The sequence below is a fragment of the Phalacrocorax carbo genome, chromosome 15 (assembly GCF_963921805.1).
Source record: "Phalacrocorax carbo chromosome 15, bPhaCar2.1, whole genome shotgun sequence".
Taxonomy (NCBI): domain Eukaryota; kingdom Metazoa; phylum Chordata; class Aves; order Suliformes; family Phalacrocoracidae; genus Phalacrocorax; species Phalacrocorax carbo.
In genome coordinates this window covers 1113510-1129402 of record NC_087527.1, presented here as the reverse complement: position 1 = coordinate 1129402, position 15893 = coordinate 1113510, and the positions used below count along the sequence as shown (strand labels likewise).

The window sequence follows — 15893 nt, the reverse complement described above, 5'->3', positions numbered from 1 at the left end:
CCCTTCTTCCTGTCCTACTCTCCTTTTCCCTTCCCATTTCACCCCCTTTTTGTTCCTGTTGACTTTATGCTGACTGTTGTTGTCCCTCATTCTTTCTAACATTCCTCTTCACACATTTATTTCATCTTCCTCTGCACCCTGTTTTTTCATGGGTGACCACATATGCCCCCGTTGTCTCCCCCCAATGATGCAACGAGGCAGTTCTGACGCTGTCTGCTCCCCCCGTAGTGCCAGGCTTCTGTTGTACAGTTGGAGTGGACTGGAAATCTCTCACTACTCCGGCATGTCTCCCTCTCACCACGGACTACTTCCCCGACCGTCAGAGCCTGCAGAATGATTACACTGAGGGTTGCTATGATCTCCTCCCAGAAGCTGACATTGACAGGTTTGGCCAGCACCTTCTCTCTAAAGTAACTTGCATTGAATTGAAGTGCTTAAGGCGCAGTTGATGGAAGAGGAACACGCTGGAGACTGTACAAGAGGAGGACGAATTGCTGACATAGTTAGCAGCAGAATACTTAGATTTTTCTCTCTTCAGTGGTGACTTTGCACCTTTTCTGACGTTACCGTTTGACAGTATTGTCCTCTGTCAATTTTATATTAGAAATCGTTTGCATACAAAATTTTACATCTCTCTTCTTGTTCTGTTGTGTTTCAATCAAAAAATCAACCTCTTCGTTAATCTGTTTTCTAGCAAGTATTTTGGAAAAACTAAATGAGCAAATATATGTGTACGCACAGTGTTTAAGATGCTTATCCTTGCTTTCAGGGATATTTGGTTTAAAGAGTCTTTGTGGAAAATGGCGTTAGTGGGATAAATAGAACTTCTTGGCTTGCCAGGAGATATCTGGTAAATAATCTTTAATAGGGTCAGTTTGGTTCTTTTCTGAAGCTGTCTCATTTTCTTACATATTTTTCAAACTTTCCACAACTTGTAAGACTTCAGAAAGACCTGTTCGTGATGCTGCTTTATGGGAACAAAACAAAAATATTAGTCAGGGTGATGGAAATACATAGGAAATAGCAGGATTAATGAAGAAGCACGTAAAAGAAATGTCAAATCTCCCTTTATAGCAGGAAGGCGAAGTTCGGAGCAGGAAGCAGTTGTAATAAGATGCCATAGTGATGTGTCTCTTAATCTCTCTCTGCTCTAGACTTCCCACTGTGGGGGAGGGTGGAGCATTGCCTGCACACCTGCAGCCCTGAGCTCTGCTGAACATTTACAAACTGCACTGAGATTCTCTGCAAAATGCCATTAAAGTGATCATTGGTGAATTTACTGGAAGTTTTAAAAAGTGTTGTAAGCAAATTTGTTACTAGTTGCAAAACTGCTTTCACAGGCATTAAGAAGTATTGCCAGGCAGCTAATCATCACCTGTTTAAAATAGAGAGGTACCCATTCTTCTCTCCTGTTCCTGCAGGTTGGTTTTCCCAGGCAGAGGGCTCCACTTGCACAGAGCCCAGCGCAGGCATAAATCCTCAACTAGGAAATGCAGAGCTAAGAATAGGTGTGTGGTCAGCTTCCTTATTCTAGTCTCCTTAACCTTTGTGTTCAGGAGAGATGAGGAAGGAGTGCAGATGACGGCCCAACAGGTGTTTGAGGAGTTTATTTGTCAGCGTCTCATGCAAGGCTATCAAATAATTGTGCAATCCAAACCACAGAAACCAGCCACAACTGTGCCACCCCCGCTCAGCAGCAGTCCCCTCTACAGTCGAGGTGAGTGACTTCGTATTGACAGCTCAGTCTTTTGCCTTTCTCTCCTTCTGCCGATCCCAGTAACCTCTATGAATTGGGCATAGATGCTCACTGAAGCCCTCTGTTCTTTTTGTCTTAATTTTTGTTGTTGTTTTATGAAAATCTTTCCTGGGAGAGAGCCTGATCTGGGGCACCGCAAACAACTCGGCTGCACCAGCAAGGGACAGGTGCAGGATTTTTGGACTGTAGTAAGAAACTGGCCTCATATTCATGATGGTGAACCTAAATGAAATATGGCTTGAGTGCCATTTGGGTGAATGCATCTTAAACACAATTCACATGGTGACTGCAGGGCAGGCACATCTCTAGAAGAAGGCAGACCCAAAGCTCCCAGATGTGTGTATCTAGAAGCAATTTCCTAACTCTAAAATAGCTGTGAAGTTCCCAGGTAGATAGGTGAAGCTTCATTGTCCTGAAACCATGAGTCAGCAAAACCTAGTTAAACCCCAGAGGACTGGAGTGGGTTGGGAGGGCATCATATTCCCTTGAGAGAATCTGACTTACTAGTTGGCTTCTGACTTTTTTTCTGGATATTCCCTAGACAAGTCAGCGTGATACAGAGAGCAGGGAATGCACGTGAATAGGGTATGGTTGTAGTTCACTGGTTTGGGAATGAGCAGCAAGGCTCCTTTGGTAAAGTGCCAAGCTGAAGTGGTTAGTTCCAGGAATGAAGCACAGAGAGGAAACAAAAGTGGAGCCCAGCTTTACTGTCATACCCACCAGTTTCTCAACACTTCATACTGTCTGTTCTGTAGTTGTCCTGACTAGAGAAGGTCTATATTGGTGGTGTATGAATTGTGAATGCCCTTTTTCGGTTGTGATACTAGCAAATCTTAACTGTAAGAACAAAAGGCTCATTGTGCCATATGCTCCTTAAAAAGGTGGCCTGAAGGATGGCTTTTAGTTTGTCTTGAGTTGAGAAGCCCAGTTCTGGAGTCTTTCTCTAGGTGCAGTTTGATGGCAGAGTTCTGACTGTCACAGTAGGCTGAAAGGGGGTGTGTTTTGCTTTTTACAATTAGGTCTTGTATCAAGAAATCGCCCTGAGGAAGAAGATCAGTACTGGCTGAGTATGGGCCGTACTTTCCACAAAGTAACATTAAAAGACAAAATAATTACTGTGACTCGATACCTGCCAAAGTGAGTATCCCTCTGGTTGAGCAGTTTGCTGTTGATATTCAGATGAACATGCCTGTACTTGCTTGAAAGAACATACTGTAGGAACTGTCTCGTTAGGAGAAGAAAGAGAAGCACTGCTATTGATGATGCCAGGACTAATGTTTGCATGTTCTCTTTTAGGTATCCGTATGAATCTGCTCAGATAAACTACACTTACAGCTTGTGTCCCTCACACTCTGATTCTGAATTTGTCTCTTGCTGGGTAGAATTTTCCCATGAGAGACTAGAAGAGTACAAGTGGAATTACTTGGATCAGTATATCTGCTCTGCTGGCTCTGAGGACTTCAGGTGAGATCTCCTTTTCCATCCAGACTGTTCTGTGTCCTGATTGCCTATTTTCCTTCTTGACCTAAAATTTCTTCAGCAAGTTCAACCCACAAATGCTCAGAACTCCAGGGAGAGTAACCGGCCTGCTTTCACTCGTACGGTGCTAGCAGCTGCTCCCTTGTAGGAATCCCACTCTTTGTTGCTGTTGCATTATCTGATCTTTGATACAAAGTCTTGACCACAAAATTCAGCACAAACTTTTTTTTTTCTCTGCGACAAGTGCAAAGAAATATGATGGCATTTTGTACCACACAGATGCTTTTCTCGGTTTCTTACTCATTTCTGGATCTGATTCAAAACTTCCATTTAGTTTGAATCTGTTGGAGGCTGCTTGAGTCCTAGGCTTATCTTGACTCTAGTCCTACTCCTAAGCTATGCAGAGCAGGGCTTATTACCCATGTGAAGTATCTCCACTAGTATCAATAGCCTTTTTGATATCTTCTTTCAACAAAACCAGTCTTTCTTTCTACTTTGTTTCTTTTCAGATCTCAAAATGACTCCTCCTATAATGTGTACTGTTAAAATTCCTTTTTCTCTGCTTATTTTTAGAGAAAAAGCCTTTGTAGCCTGTCTTTTACAGAAAATATACTTCTCTGATCTAGTTACTCTGAAGATAGCCTTGTTTTCTCTTCTGCATATCAATGTTTTAATACTTCCCAGAGATATTCATATTGCTGACCATTCCTTTGCTTATCAGCTCTTTCTCACTCAGGGATAGCAGAATGAGATTGTCGCTATACTGGCTGAAATTTACAGTGATAGATATATATATTATTTACTGGAAACTAATAGGAAACTGTGCTGAACTCCGTCCGGTCTTCCGTGTTCCTTCAGCCTTATTGAGTCACTGAAGTTTTGGAGGACCCGCTTTCTGCTTCTGCCTGCCTGCATCAGTGCCACAAAGCGCATTATGGAGGGAGAAGTGCACTGCGATGTGTATGGCGACAAGCCCCGTTCTGATGAGGAGGAGTGGCAGCTCCTAGATGGATTCATTCGCTTTGTGGAGGGTTTGAACCGCATTCGTCGACGCCATCGATCCGATCGAATGATTCGAGTGAGTCAGCTTTTAGTTGAGTGAGAAGCTGAGTTAGAGTTTTATCTCAACTTGATTTATCTGAACCATCTAATGAAGCATTAGTAGAGAGACCCTGAGACAATCCCAAGCAAGCTGGGGGTAATATGTGTGTGTACGTGTGGGTAATCCATCCGCAAAGCACAGTGCTGACAGACGTACTATTTCGGATTTCAGATAGTATGGCCTTGTTAAGACCTTGCTATTCTTGAGCTAATTAAATTCCCCTGGAATGGGTATCCCATGCTGCTGTGGCTGGAACCAGCATCAGAGCAGGTAGCTCACTCAGTGAGAAGCCAAGCTTTTCTGCATCGCGTAGCCATGCCTTAGCCTGTTGGTGCTCTACTTCTTACTCAGCTGGTCTTCTCTTACCACAAGCCTGATGCCAGCTCCACGCAAATGTGCATTGCTTTATGCAGTAGATATGGTTAGCCTGGAAATGGTATTGCACCTTGTGATGCAGGTAACTGATACAAAGGGATCCGTGAGGTAGTTAAGCCGGTAACTTCTAGCTGGGTCGGCTGTGCGCTGCAGGCTTAGGGAAAGGATTGCGAAAAGAGAACCATACGGGTGAATTCCTGGTGAATGGTTTCAAGAGGGTGATGAGAAACTGGTTAGTGTGTATCAAATTCTCTTCCAGTTCACACACTGAATGGGGTAATTTATTTCCGAGTAAATCCACCTTTTTTGAAATAACATCCATTTTGTTTTGAGAATAGCATCCACACAAGACGCTAGGCTGTTCCATTTCTTGTGTACCAATGGTTTAACTCCCTTTTTAAAGTGTACCTAATAAAGCCCTGCTGACATGAGGTGGTGTGTTCTTGCTTACTAGTTAAGCCTAGCTTGCCTAAGTCTGTGCTTTCATTTTTCCTTTGTTAGAAAGGGTCTGCCATGAAAGGCTTGCAGATTGCTGGTCCAATACCCACCCACTCTCTGGAGCAGTCTGGGCCTCCCATTGGGAAGAAAGGAACCTCAGCGCTCTCAGCTCTGCTGCAGATGGAAGCCAGTCAGAAGTGAGTCTCTGCAGCTAGGCTGTGTGAAGAGCACTAGAACATCCTTCCTACGTATTGCACCCAGGCTGGCCAAAGCAGATTTGGGGAACTTTGCCTCCAAAAAGGGAATGTGGGATCCTGTTGCTTTAGTATCCTTGTGGCAGGGCTGGGGAAATAGTGGGCTTTTCCAATTACTTCCTTGTATTAGGTTTCCATAAATAGAATGAATATCAAAGACTAGAAAGGAACATGGAGACCAGAGACCTGAATGTCCAGTAATTTAGGAGCATCTTTTTAAACAGCATTTCAGTCCATTACACATCAGATTTGTCATCTATTTGTGATTTGCCGGTACAGTTGTATCCACATAAGAAGAGCTTAACTGGGACATAAGTGTACACAAGTACACCACACCAGTTGAGTGGTCTCAGTGTAAACACTGGATAACAAATATAGCCTAAAGAAAACAGCTGGTTTGCACGGATAACATCTATTAAAATACCTGTGACACTTCTGGGGTTCTTTTTCAGAATTTATCTAGGATAGTTCAAAGAAAATCAGAGTGCTAATAGCAGATATGCTGTAAACACAATTTAAAACACTGCTGCAGTTAAGTACATAAGAGATTTTAATGTTTTTTTTAATAAGATAGTATTACACATACATAATAAGACTAAGTTGAAGGGTCTGTGTTGTTTATGTGTGGGACAAAAAGTACTTACAGAACTCATTGGATTGACTCTGCTCGAGAGTGTGGGAAAGCAAATGTCTGAAAATAGAGTAGTACCCCTCTGCAACAGTTGCCTTCTGGTGGAAGCTGACAGAGAGTACGTTTGAACAAACTCTGGATTCCTTCCTTTTGTTTTAGGACACTGGGGGAGCAGCAAGCATCAATGCTTTCTGGGAAGAGCTCTGGGCAGCCTTCAGAGAGTGGGAGCATTGCTATCACACCCACCTATATGGACAGCCCTCGTAAGGTAAAGATTTTCTGGTCTGTCTTTAGCTACTCTTTTTATGCAAGAATTTTTCAAATAGTAGGAGATTATTTCTCCAGGCACATGGCTACATCACACCACATCTTACCCCCTTATCCAGCAAGGACTGGTCCTGTAATGGGAATGCCCTTAAGCCTTTGTGTCCAAGGGCATGAAAAGAGGTTGGGGCACAATCACCCTTTAATTCTTTAACACTGTGACAATGAGATGGAATCGCTGGGATGCTGTCTCAGCGTGTTTTGCTAATTTAAGTGGTATTTGTTAATGAGTGCATTTCCTTTTCTGGTAGCACATTTCAGTTCAGTCAGGGTTTCATTTTTAGATTTAGTAGTACAGTGCTGTCTGCATCTATATGAAGGCTGTCTTTAAGAGCAAAATCAAGCTCTAGACTGTGACTGTGTGAAGCCTCAGTGGAATTTTAACAGCAGGAACTCCTGTCACTTACATCTGCTTAGAGGAGAGGATGTGTTCCGGAGTAGTGATTTAGATGTTATTCCTTCACTGGCTGGACTCCAGGCAGGAGAAAACTGTCTTCCTGGAGCTCTCTTCAGACACTTAAAGAAAAGACTGTGCTATCCCTCAGCCTTCCTGTCAACTGTCCTGGGAGTGCCAGGAGAGCAGAAGCTCCACCTCCAAGTCCAACCAGAAATATTTGATGATTTTTCTGTATTCTGGCATGAAGGTCTTTCAGCAGAAGTAACAAGGAACTGAATGAAGATACAACACTTAAGTGTGACCTGTCTTTGGGTTCAACAGTTGGGAGTATTACAAAGGAAAAGTTCTCAGATTCTTCACTATCAGCTTAAGCATCCATTTCAGTATTTTTCTCTTAGCATCTACTGTTTTGACATCTACCCTTTTTGCCACCACCAGGGACAAGTGTTGTGTCATTCTGGAGACCCGGGTATTGCTAGTTGAAGTGATAGAGTAACTGCAATCGTCTTAGTACCCATTTTTGTAGAGTGAGTGTTTCCAATACACAGACAAGGTTCTGGAGCAGGTCATGCTAGGCTTGGAAAAAGTAGGGGCAGAAGCTGACTTCAGGCATGCTTGCAAACTTCCAGATCATAATTCAGGCTTTGCATTCTCCTTTTCTACCATTTTGGAAAAACAACTTCATCAAAATTCCTTCTTTAAATACAGACATTGTAAATATCTCTTTCTACCAGTAAAATTGGTGAAAATTCCGTGTAAGACACAGGATGGAACGATGTTGTGTCTGGTTGCCCTTTGTGGCAGAGGGAAAAAGGGAAAATTGGGTTCCTCAGCAATGGCACACTAGTGTGTTGGAAACAAAGCAGCACGCTCTGTGCTACCAGCAAGTGCTCGTAAGAAAATGTGATCCTGTGTAGTTTTAAAAGTAACTATATTCAGAAGCCTCTCTGGGGGGCTAACTGGAGGATCTGGAAGAGTGTGTTATCAATTGAAAGCCTTTCATACTGCAGTAGTGAAGACCCCTATAAATATCTACACATAGGGACTGGGAGAGAAGCAATTGGGATCTCCAAATTGATGGCTCACGCATATTGGAAAGGTGCCGGTGGACAGGTAGCCTTACCAGGCAACTTTGTGCTCACTTGGAAACATCAGCAAGTGTGTGTTTCACGTCTCTAGGACAGCACAACCCCTTTAGAGCTCACCAGCATGGGTTTGTCTATTGGCTGTCCAGAGGCTTGCAGCCAAAGTACTGACAAGTTGTCACAGCTGTGTGCTGTCAGCAGCCAAGGGAGCAAGTGCTTTTCTAGGATGCTATTCAGTGCTGGAGTTACTCCAAATCAAAACTGAGCCGCTGGCTCCACCTTTACTCTGTTTCAGAGCAGAACCGACGAGTTACTTCAGCCAGTTACTCGGCAATACCATATGATTTTAACACAGTGAGTTAGCTTGATGCATAACCTGTTTGGGAAGTCTTTCGCCCTTTTGAATACAGGGTGCTTGGCTCTGCTCCTGCACTGCATAAATTGCCAGACACATAGCCCTGGCATTGATTCTTTCCAGAAAATGTTCTATATGTACATACTAGGGTAAGCATCATCTTAACTGCAGGCTAGGCAAAATATTTTGCCTAAGGAACAGAATAAAGAATTGCAAATAGGGAACGAAAATCTAGTTGAGTTCCACTGCATTGTCTTATGTGATAAGAGAATCTTGACACATCTTTGAATAGCAGCCGGGGATAAATTCATCCAGGGTTTGCAAGTAGGTGCGGAACGTAGCACAGGCAGCGTCTGTTTAATTTTGCATGGAGCATTAAACACAATGTTGGAAAGATCTTTGCGATGAATTTTTCTTCCCTTTTCTTTGCACCACACCAGACCTGCATTTGAGAGGAAGAGTGTGCTTCCTGAAGAGAGCTGCTTTCCTTCTCCCTCTTTACCACTTGAAGGACTGACAGACTAGGAAAAAAAGCTGGCCTCCTTTGGATATTTGTCATTACACATGCAGTTCTACAGGTTTCTCTGTCGCTATTCAGCTTTGCATTTGGGATGGAAACTAACATACTTTAGAGCTTGAGTCTTTCTCCTGTGAAGAGTGGAGGGAAGGCTGTAGTTTCAGTTGGCTTCTGATCAGTATGGTTTCCAAACCTTTGGAAAAGCATCTGTGCTAAGGAAGAGCAATGTCTTGTTATAGAGAGAGAAAGTAAGGGTATGTGTGTGAGTAACTCCCGATGCTCTGCATTCTGCTGCATCTGACGTTCTGGGTCTGTTTGGGATTTGCATTCTCCTCATACTTTCTGTCTGTGGTCATTTCATTCTTTCACAACCTTATATTTGCTTTTCTTCAACTCCTTGTTCCTGTTGCTGTTGCCATTAATGGGCCTGCTTCCTCTGATGCCTTCTCAGGATGGGGCCTTCTTTATGGATTTTGTTCGCAGCCCACGTACAGCTTCAACCTTCTACTCACAGGTTAGTTTTGAATGGGGTCTTGTCATCTCTGGCTTTTGGACTGAGGTGATGGAGAGCATTTGTTGTCCTGAGCTTGCCACGCAGCCAGTTTCCAGATCTGCTTGTGGAGAGGGAGGAGCCCTGCATTAGCAGGACAGAGAGGTTGGAGGTGCTGGATGTGACTATTTCCTTTCACCATTCAGTGTTTGTGATGTGCTTTGGATGTTCATGTGCCCTGCCTTGCTGTCCTTTGCAGTACTGTCTTGTCAACTACTGAAGCTTCTCTTTTTGTGTTTCAGTAAGTACTTGTTTTCCATCTTCCTTTGCTAAACAAAATGGCAACAGCTTACTCATTCTTGGCTAAATTTCTTCTGTGGTGTTTGGCTGACAAGTGGCTCTGGGGAGATCCAAGTCAAATTGTGTCTTTAGATTCTTAAACAACTGAGGGCTGAAAATATTGGTGATACCTTGGTTTAAGAGTCATTGTGGCAGAAGTTGTTTGTACACTTAACACCACTTAGGAGTTAGCAATAACACAGCGCGTCCATAGGGAAATACTGCTGGTTGAAGTGAGCTCCGAGGATGGAGACTGGTTGTGGGGATGTTGATTCCATGTTGGAGCATCTGCCGGTTTTGGCTGCCCAGAAAGGGACATCTGCCATTGCAGAGTGAGAGATCTTGGGGGTGTGAGAAACGGCATAAATAGAGGACACTGACCTGGCTACCAGACCGAAGTCAAGCTACCAGCTTTGTGATTCTTAGCCATGCATGTGTTGTGGGTTCATCATGGCAGATCAGCCCCCATATTTACACCAGCCTAAGTTACTGAGTTACTCTGCCGTTCATGTTCCTCTCCCCCACCTCTCTAGCTTTTATATAATATGCCTTTCCTAAACCATACGTGTTAATGACAGATGGCAATTACAGCCTGTACTTTGCTGAATCTTTCAGCATTCATGTTCTTTCTGAAATGATTTTATGTTAATTTTGTGAACTATTCAGACTACCGTTGGAATAGTGCAAGTGTTCCTGCAGGAGGAAAGTGTTCTTGTTGTCTTGACGACATAGGTGTGGGTGGGTGCCAACCGGCCTCCTGATACTACCCTAAGAAAGGAAGATGAGCTGATTTTGTGCATTATGAAACTTGAATTCTGTGTGATACGTTTGCATGTTTTTGTCTGAGAGTTAGAGTTGAAACTATTTTTTCTAACGGCTTACTACTTTCCCCGTAGTGATTAAGTTTCCTGTTCTGACCATTGTGTGGTTATAATTACAGTTATTCACCCAGGTGAAAATGTCACCTTGGGACTGGTGTTGCTGGTTTGCCAGAAGTTCTCTTGACAAAGTTGTTGCTGGGTTGGTGACCCTTGTCTTTACCGGGGTCTGAATTTCACGTTTGTCAGTAGCTCTGTAGCGATGACAGAAGTAAGACTGTATTTATCCTTTCTGCGTGTGCCTGTGCTTGCCTGTCGGTATTGCTTGATGTTAACGAACTTGAGGTGAGACATAGATGATGCGGGGAGGGGAGAAAATGGGAAGCAGATTACATCATAAATTTCAGAAAGATGTTGCTGTGTTTATTTCCTGCAGGTCTCTATAGATCAGTCAGTTCCTGCAACCTCAGATGGCAACACATTGATAAATGTGGGGCAGTTACCTGATAGGGGCAATGCGCAGACCGTGGGAGCTTCCCAGAACGTTGCAGACCCAGGATACACCGCAGCTGGCGCTGCAGAGGGCGGGTAAGAACAGCACAGCAGTGCTATCCTCAGTTCTGTTCAGTTACATTCCCCTTTCTGGTGTCAAGGAATGGACACTTAAACAGGAACCTGAGAACAAGACGTGCTGCGTCTGTCAGCACTAGAGTGCACTTGTCACAAGACCTTGCTGCAGCATTTCGACATGCAGAAGGAGAGGCAGTAAAATAAGCCTTGCAACCCACTTTTCCAGAATTAAATGAAAACAAGGCCTGATTTCCCCACCCACAAAAAAAGCTTCATTCTTCAAGGAATGAAGAACAAAGAAATTCTATTTCTGAAATCTGTTATCAGAAAACCAGGCTTCGAACTGACATCTGTCTTCTGTCTGTTTTAGCAAAGGGGGGCCCTGCAGGTCGAATAGGTTGATGAAATCCAAGAGGTTCTAACCTGGAGGCGAGACACCAGGAGGAAGCAACATTAAAAATAAACTATATTAGCACCTGTTTCCTGCTGTTGTATATTACAGTTAAAAAAAAAAAGACCCAACTTCAAAACGTTTGCTCTCAGTCGCTCCTGAGTACAGCTGTATGTAATATAGTGTGCATTGGGTCAATATAGCAATGGTGTGACAACCTCAGGGGGAAGATACAGGTCTGATGCTTTTAGTTGTCCTTCTTGAGATGAAAAAGGAAATAAATGTGGCGAAGTCATTGCTGGAAAGAGGAAAGCGTATTTCTTAAATGTACATATTTGAACAAATCTGGCAGCTTCCTTGATTTTTTTGAACAAGCTTCTGTTTATTCCCCAGCTCTCAGCAGTGTTCAGCAAACACTCTGACTTCCTCCTCCACCTTGATAGAGATTCTCGAAGCCATGAAGCACCCCACGTAAGTTTTTAATATAAATGTGCTTAACATCCATGTAGTTGTTTCGTAAGAGGACGTGAGGCATGGAATCACTCAAAGGAGAGCCCCGTGTCAGCTGGGGAAGAGTTTTAAGCTTCCTTTAGTTATTCAGTTCCAGTATCTCCAGGAAGGAAGTTTATAGAAATTGAGGTACAAGTATTGCCACAGAGACTTCAATTATTAGAATCCCAGAATCTTGTCCAAGCAAAAATTCTCAGTAAGACACTAAAGTGCTGTCAGTGTCAGCTCTTCATCTTGTTATCAGAAGCTAATGATATGTCGCTCTGGGAGCATTGTGCATTTCTTGTCCTGTATCTTTATCTCCTTTTTTTCTTTTTTTTTTCTTTCCCCCAGCAGTGATTTTTTTGTCTTTAACTTAAAAGAACTATCCATCAGTCCATGTTAACATGTGTGACTTGCTGTGATTCAGCACAGGGATCCAGCTGCTCTCTGAACAGAAGGGCCTCTCTCCGTACTGTTTCATCAGTGCAGAAGTTGTACACTGGCTGGTGAATAACGTGGAAGGTGTGCAAACCCAAGCCATGGCAATTGACATAATGCAGGTAAGAGAACTATCAAGGGGTACACGGAGGGCCAGAAATACCTCACTCTGTGAAGGAAGTAGAACCGTAGAGGCAAGCTTAGCAATAATTTCTGTTTCTTATTAAAATCCTCTTATTGGTAGGTATTGGAAACAGTGTTCAACAGAGTGTGAGGTAATGCTGATGTTTTTTGAATCCCCTATCACAAAACAGCAACATATTCTTCAGGAGTAATATATATTGTTTTTTTCCCACTTATATATGAAGACAGTACTGTGTGTAACCTCCAATAAAAAAAAACTCTCCATCGTGTTAGAATTATGAGGCACTGCGGCATGGTTTGGTTTTGGGTTTAGTTTTGGTTTTTCTTCCGTTAATTACTAAATGAAAAACTGCGTGTGATCTCTTTTTTTGTGGAAGCTAAAGTATACCCACTTTATGTAAGATACACTGCTTGTGTTCATGAGTTGTTTTTTTTTTTTCTTCCCTGTTGAACAGTGTCAGGGGCAGAAGGTTGGAAGTGCTTTGGATTTCATTCCTCTGCTGAGATCCCATACCAATTAACAGGGAACCTAGAATGTTTCCAACCTCTTACCTTCCTATAAATCCATCTATAAAACCAGAGCAGGGTAAGGGAGGAAGGCAGACACCTGCAGAAAGGTCAAACGCAATTTCTCAGGGAGATAAGGACTTGCTACATTTGCTGACTATCAAGAGGTAACATTGCTGATATTGTTGTTAGGCACATATCTGGATGAAAGATGTCAAGAAAAAAAAATTATTTCCTAATGTTCTCTAGCAACCTTTTTATGTAACTGGAAGAGTGACTTCTCCTTTTTTATCGTTTTTACTCTGTTCTCTTTTTTTGTTCAGAAAATGCTAGAAGAGCAGCTTATTGTCCATGCATCTGGAGAAGCTTTACGAACCTTTATTTATGGCTTTTATTTTTACAAGATTGTTGTGGACAAAGAACCAGACCGAGGTCAGCATTGTGTTATTAAAAGACTTTCCTCATTATACCTGTGTATAATCAGTAGCTGTACTTGATTCTTACGGATGCTGCAGCAGAAATGCACTTTGGGAGCAACCAAAAACATTGCTCTAAAGAGAGTCAAAGAAACTCAGCCTTTCTGTTTGTTTTTAAAAAAAAAAAAAAAATTGCAGACAACATAATGAATTTTTTTTCCTTCCCCTTTTTCAGAAAGAACAACGTCTCTTTCTTTGTCTTGAACACTTGTTTCTAACTGCAGTCTGTCCTTCCCCTTGCTTTTTGCTCAGTGGGCATGCAGCAGCCTGCTATGTGGCACACAGCTGCTATGGATGACTTCTCCGCCTTCCAGAGGAAATGGTTTGAGGTGGCGTTTGTGGCAGAAGAGCTCCTGCACTCGGAAATCCCAGCGTTCTTCCTGCCCTGGCTGCCCAGCCGCCCAGCCTCCTATGCAAGTAGGCACAGTTCCTTTAGCCGCAGTTTCGGAGGACGGAGCCAGGCAGCTGCACTATTAGGTAGATGCACAGCACAGGTGACAGCTGGGGAAGTTCAAGGGGATAGTTTGAAAGGGGAAGAGCAGCCAGCCAAGGGTATGATCTCACGTGGACCAGCAATAAAGCTGCAAATTTCATGCTGGCCTTACATGTGTCTTGCACGTGGACTTGCTCTCATATGCCGGAGGTGTGTTTCACTGGCGGAGCGGGCAGTTTTGCTTCCGAGTACTGGAATACAGTAAAAAGTATTACTTAAATATCCCTTTTTCCTGAATCTCCCCCTGCCCTGCCATCCTCTAGAATTCGGAGAGGAAAATACTGACTTTGTCTCCTTGTGGGTCCAGAGAGACTCTTCACGACCTGTGATGAGCACGGAGTAATAAGTTGTGAGAACCGTACAGCAACCAAACCGTACTTAAAATGCCATGTTTAATTGCTTCTTAATGGCAAAAGCCGCAGTGAGATCCAGAAGTTTTCTGTGATGTGCTGGAGGCTTCTCTGCTAATCTGAACCACGTATAGCCAGACTCCTTATATTAAAGACCATGAAGCCCAGCTACAAATGGTCCCTGCAGTGTGGAAGCAGTAGAGTCTGCATATGGAACATCTTGCTGCTGGGCAAGGTACCATTACAATATCTAAAGTTCTGTAATATGGGTAGTATAACACTGACTCCCACTAACAGCCTGTGAAACACACTGGCTGCATGACGACTGTGTTGCTTCGTCAGCTTTTTGTTGCATTTCCAGGCCAGCCTGAGTCACTTGCTTTTGTTCCTCTTTCCCTGTTTAAAATTACAAGACAAATCGTTGCTGTGGAACTGTAACTTCAGGTTTATTTAGATGCATCTTTCAAAGGCCTGTCAATTACGGATAAAAAGAAAATTCTGCTGTTCTCCTGTTTTGTATATTTGACCTTGTGAAGACAAGTAACTTACTGCTGGTGTAGTGTCTCTTAAACCTGAAGTTACAGTAATCCTTGTGTATTTCTGAAAGCCTTGTTTGAAGAGGAGCAGCATCAGAAATGGGAAAGCATTAAAGATAGGAAGCCTGAACTAATGGTTAATTCCCTGAAGCCAACATATGCAGGATATTTTTCCCTGTCACACGATAAATCTGTTGCCTTGGCTAGTATCCAGCCTCATTAGCTCAACGATTGGCCAGAGCTGAAGCCTGAACGTAGGCTGGCATGAAAGTATTGTGAGGGCTGGAGGCGCTTGGGCCAGATCCTGTCCCTGCTTTGATCTCTTACTCACTATTTAGGCCAAGAAAACCACTTCACTTTTCTGCATCTGTCCTCTTTTGTGGGATGAGACTTGGTAAGCTTGCACGTGGTGAAGCGGGCAAAGAAAGAAGGGTGCTTTAGTGCCCCTCTCACCTTTTCTGTAACGCCAGCCAGGAAAGAGCATATTCCCTCAGCACGTGATGTAGTTACACACCTGTGTAGCCCCCCTTTTTCGTTTCAGTTGGACTTATGTCCATTCTGCTATTTAGCTAATTTGCAGTCCTTGGGTGAACGAAAAATGCCTCCAGATTGCTCACATGCAGTCTGGTTATTCCAGGAATAATAATTTCTTGAAGAAAAATCCAGTGTGGAACTTCTTTCTTACAAAGGAACTGGTTTAAGTGATGTTTCTGTGCTGTCCCTCTTCTAAATGGTTTTAAAAAAAAAACAACAAACCCAAACCAAACTCTAGCAGTTCATCTGAGGCAAGGAGCTTTACTAAACCCAGATGACCTCTGGTCCACGTGACTTCATTTGTTCCTCTCTTGGTTTTGATTTGGTTGTGGTTTTTATTTCTTCCCCTCCCCACCTTCCCTAAATGTCAGGCTGTGACATAAAATTGCATGCAAGCATTGGGAGCTCTGGAACAAGCTCCATGTATCTCTAAAATCTTTATCCCTCCCAATTCCCCTGTCATCTGCCCAGTGATTATTTTTCCCCTTTCCCTTCCCAGTGGAAGTCTGACCTGTGATATACCTAATCTTGTCCTTTTTGATTTATAGCGATGCATGCACTAGCAACTGTAGTCTCGTAGGTAGTGTAGTCTGTGAGTGGAG

At 43.2% G+C, this 15893-nt stretch overlaps 1 protein-coding gene across 6 annotated transcripts in view; it reads left to right on the top strand.

Annotated features, from left to right (window-relative positions):
* Positions 1-15893, top strand: part of DEPDC5 (DEP domain containing 5, GATOR1 subcomplex subunit) — a 47242-nt gene that overhangs the window by 24301 nt on the left and 7048 nt on the right. For 3 of the 6 annotated variants that reach the window (XM_064466354.1, XM_064466350.1, XM_064466349.1), the window contains 13 exons: positions 229-385; positions 1557-1717; positions 2776-2893; positions 3053-3220; positions 4094-4313; positions 5214-5347; positions 6195-6303; positions 9165-9227; positions 10797-10948; positions 11715-11792; positions 12241-12373; positions 13226-13334; positions 13631-13855. In XM_064466354.1, coding sequence (XP_064322424.1) covers positions 229-385; positions 1557-1717; positions 2776-2893; positions 3053-3220; positions 4094-4313; positions 5214-5347; positions 6195-6303; positions 9165-9227; positions 10797-10948; positions 11715-11792; positions 12241-12373; positions 13226-13334; positions 13631-13855 — 1827 coding nt within the window. The remainder of the gene's footprint in view (positions 1-228; positions 386-1556; positions 1718-2775; positions 2894-3052; positions 3221-4093; positions 4314-5213; positions 5348-6194; positions 6304-9164; positions 9228-10796; positions 10949-11714; positions 11793-12240; positions 12374-13225; positions 13335-13630; positions 13856-15893) is intronic. The other 3 variants (XM_064466353.1, XM_064466352.1, XM_064466351.1) reach the window with 2 other exon arrangements.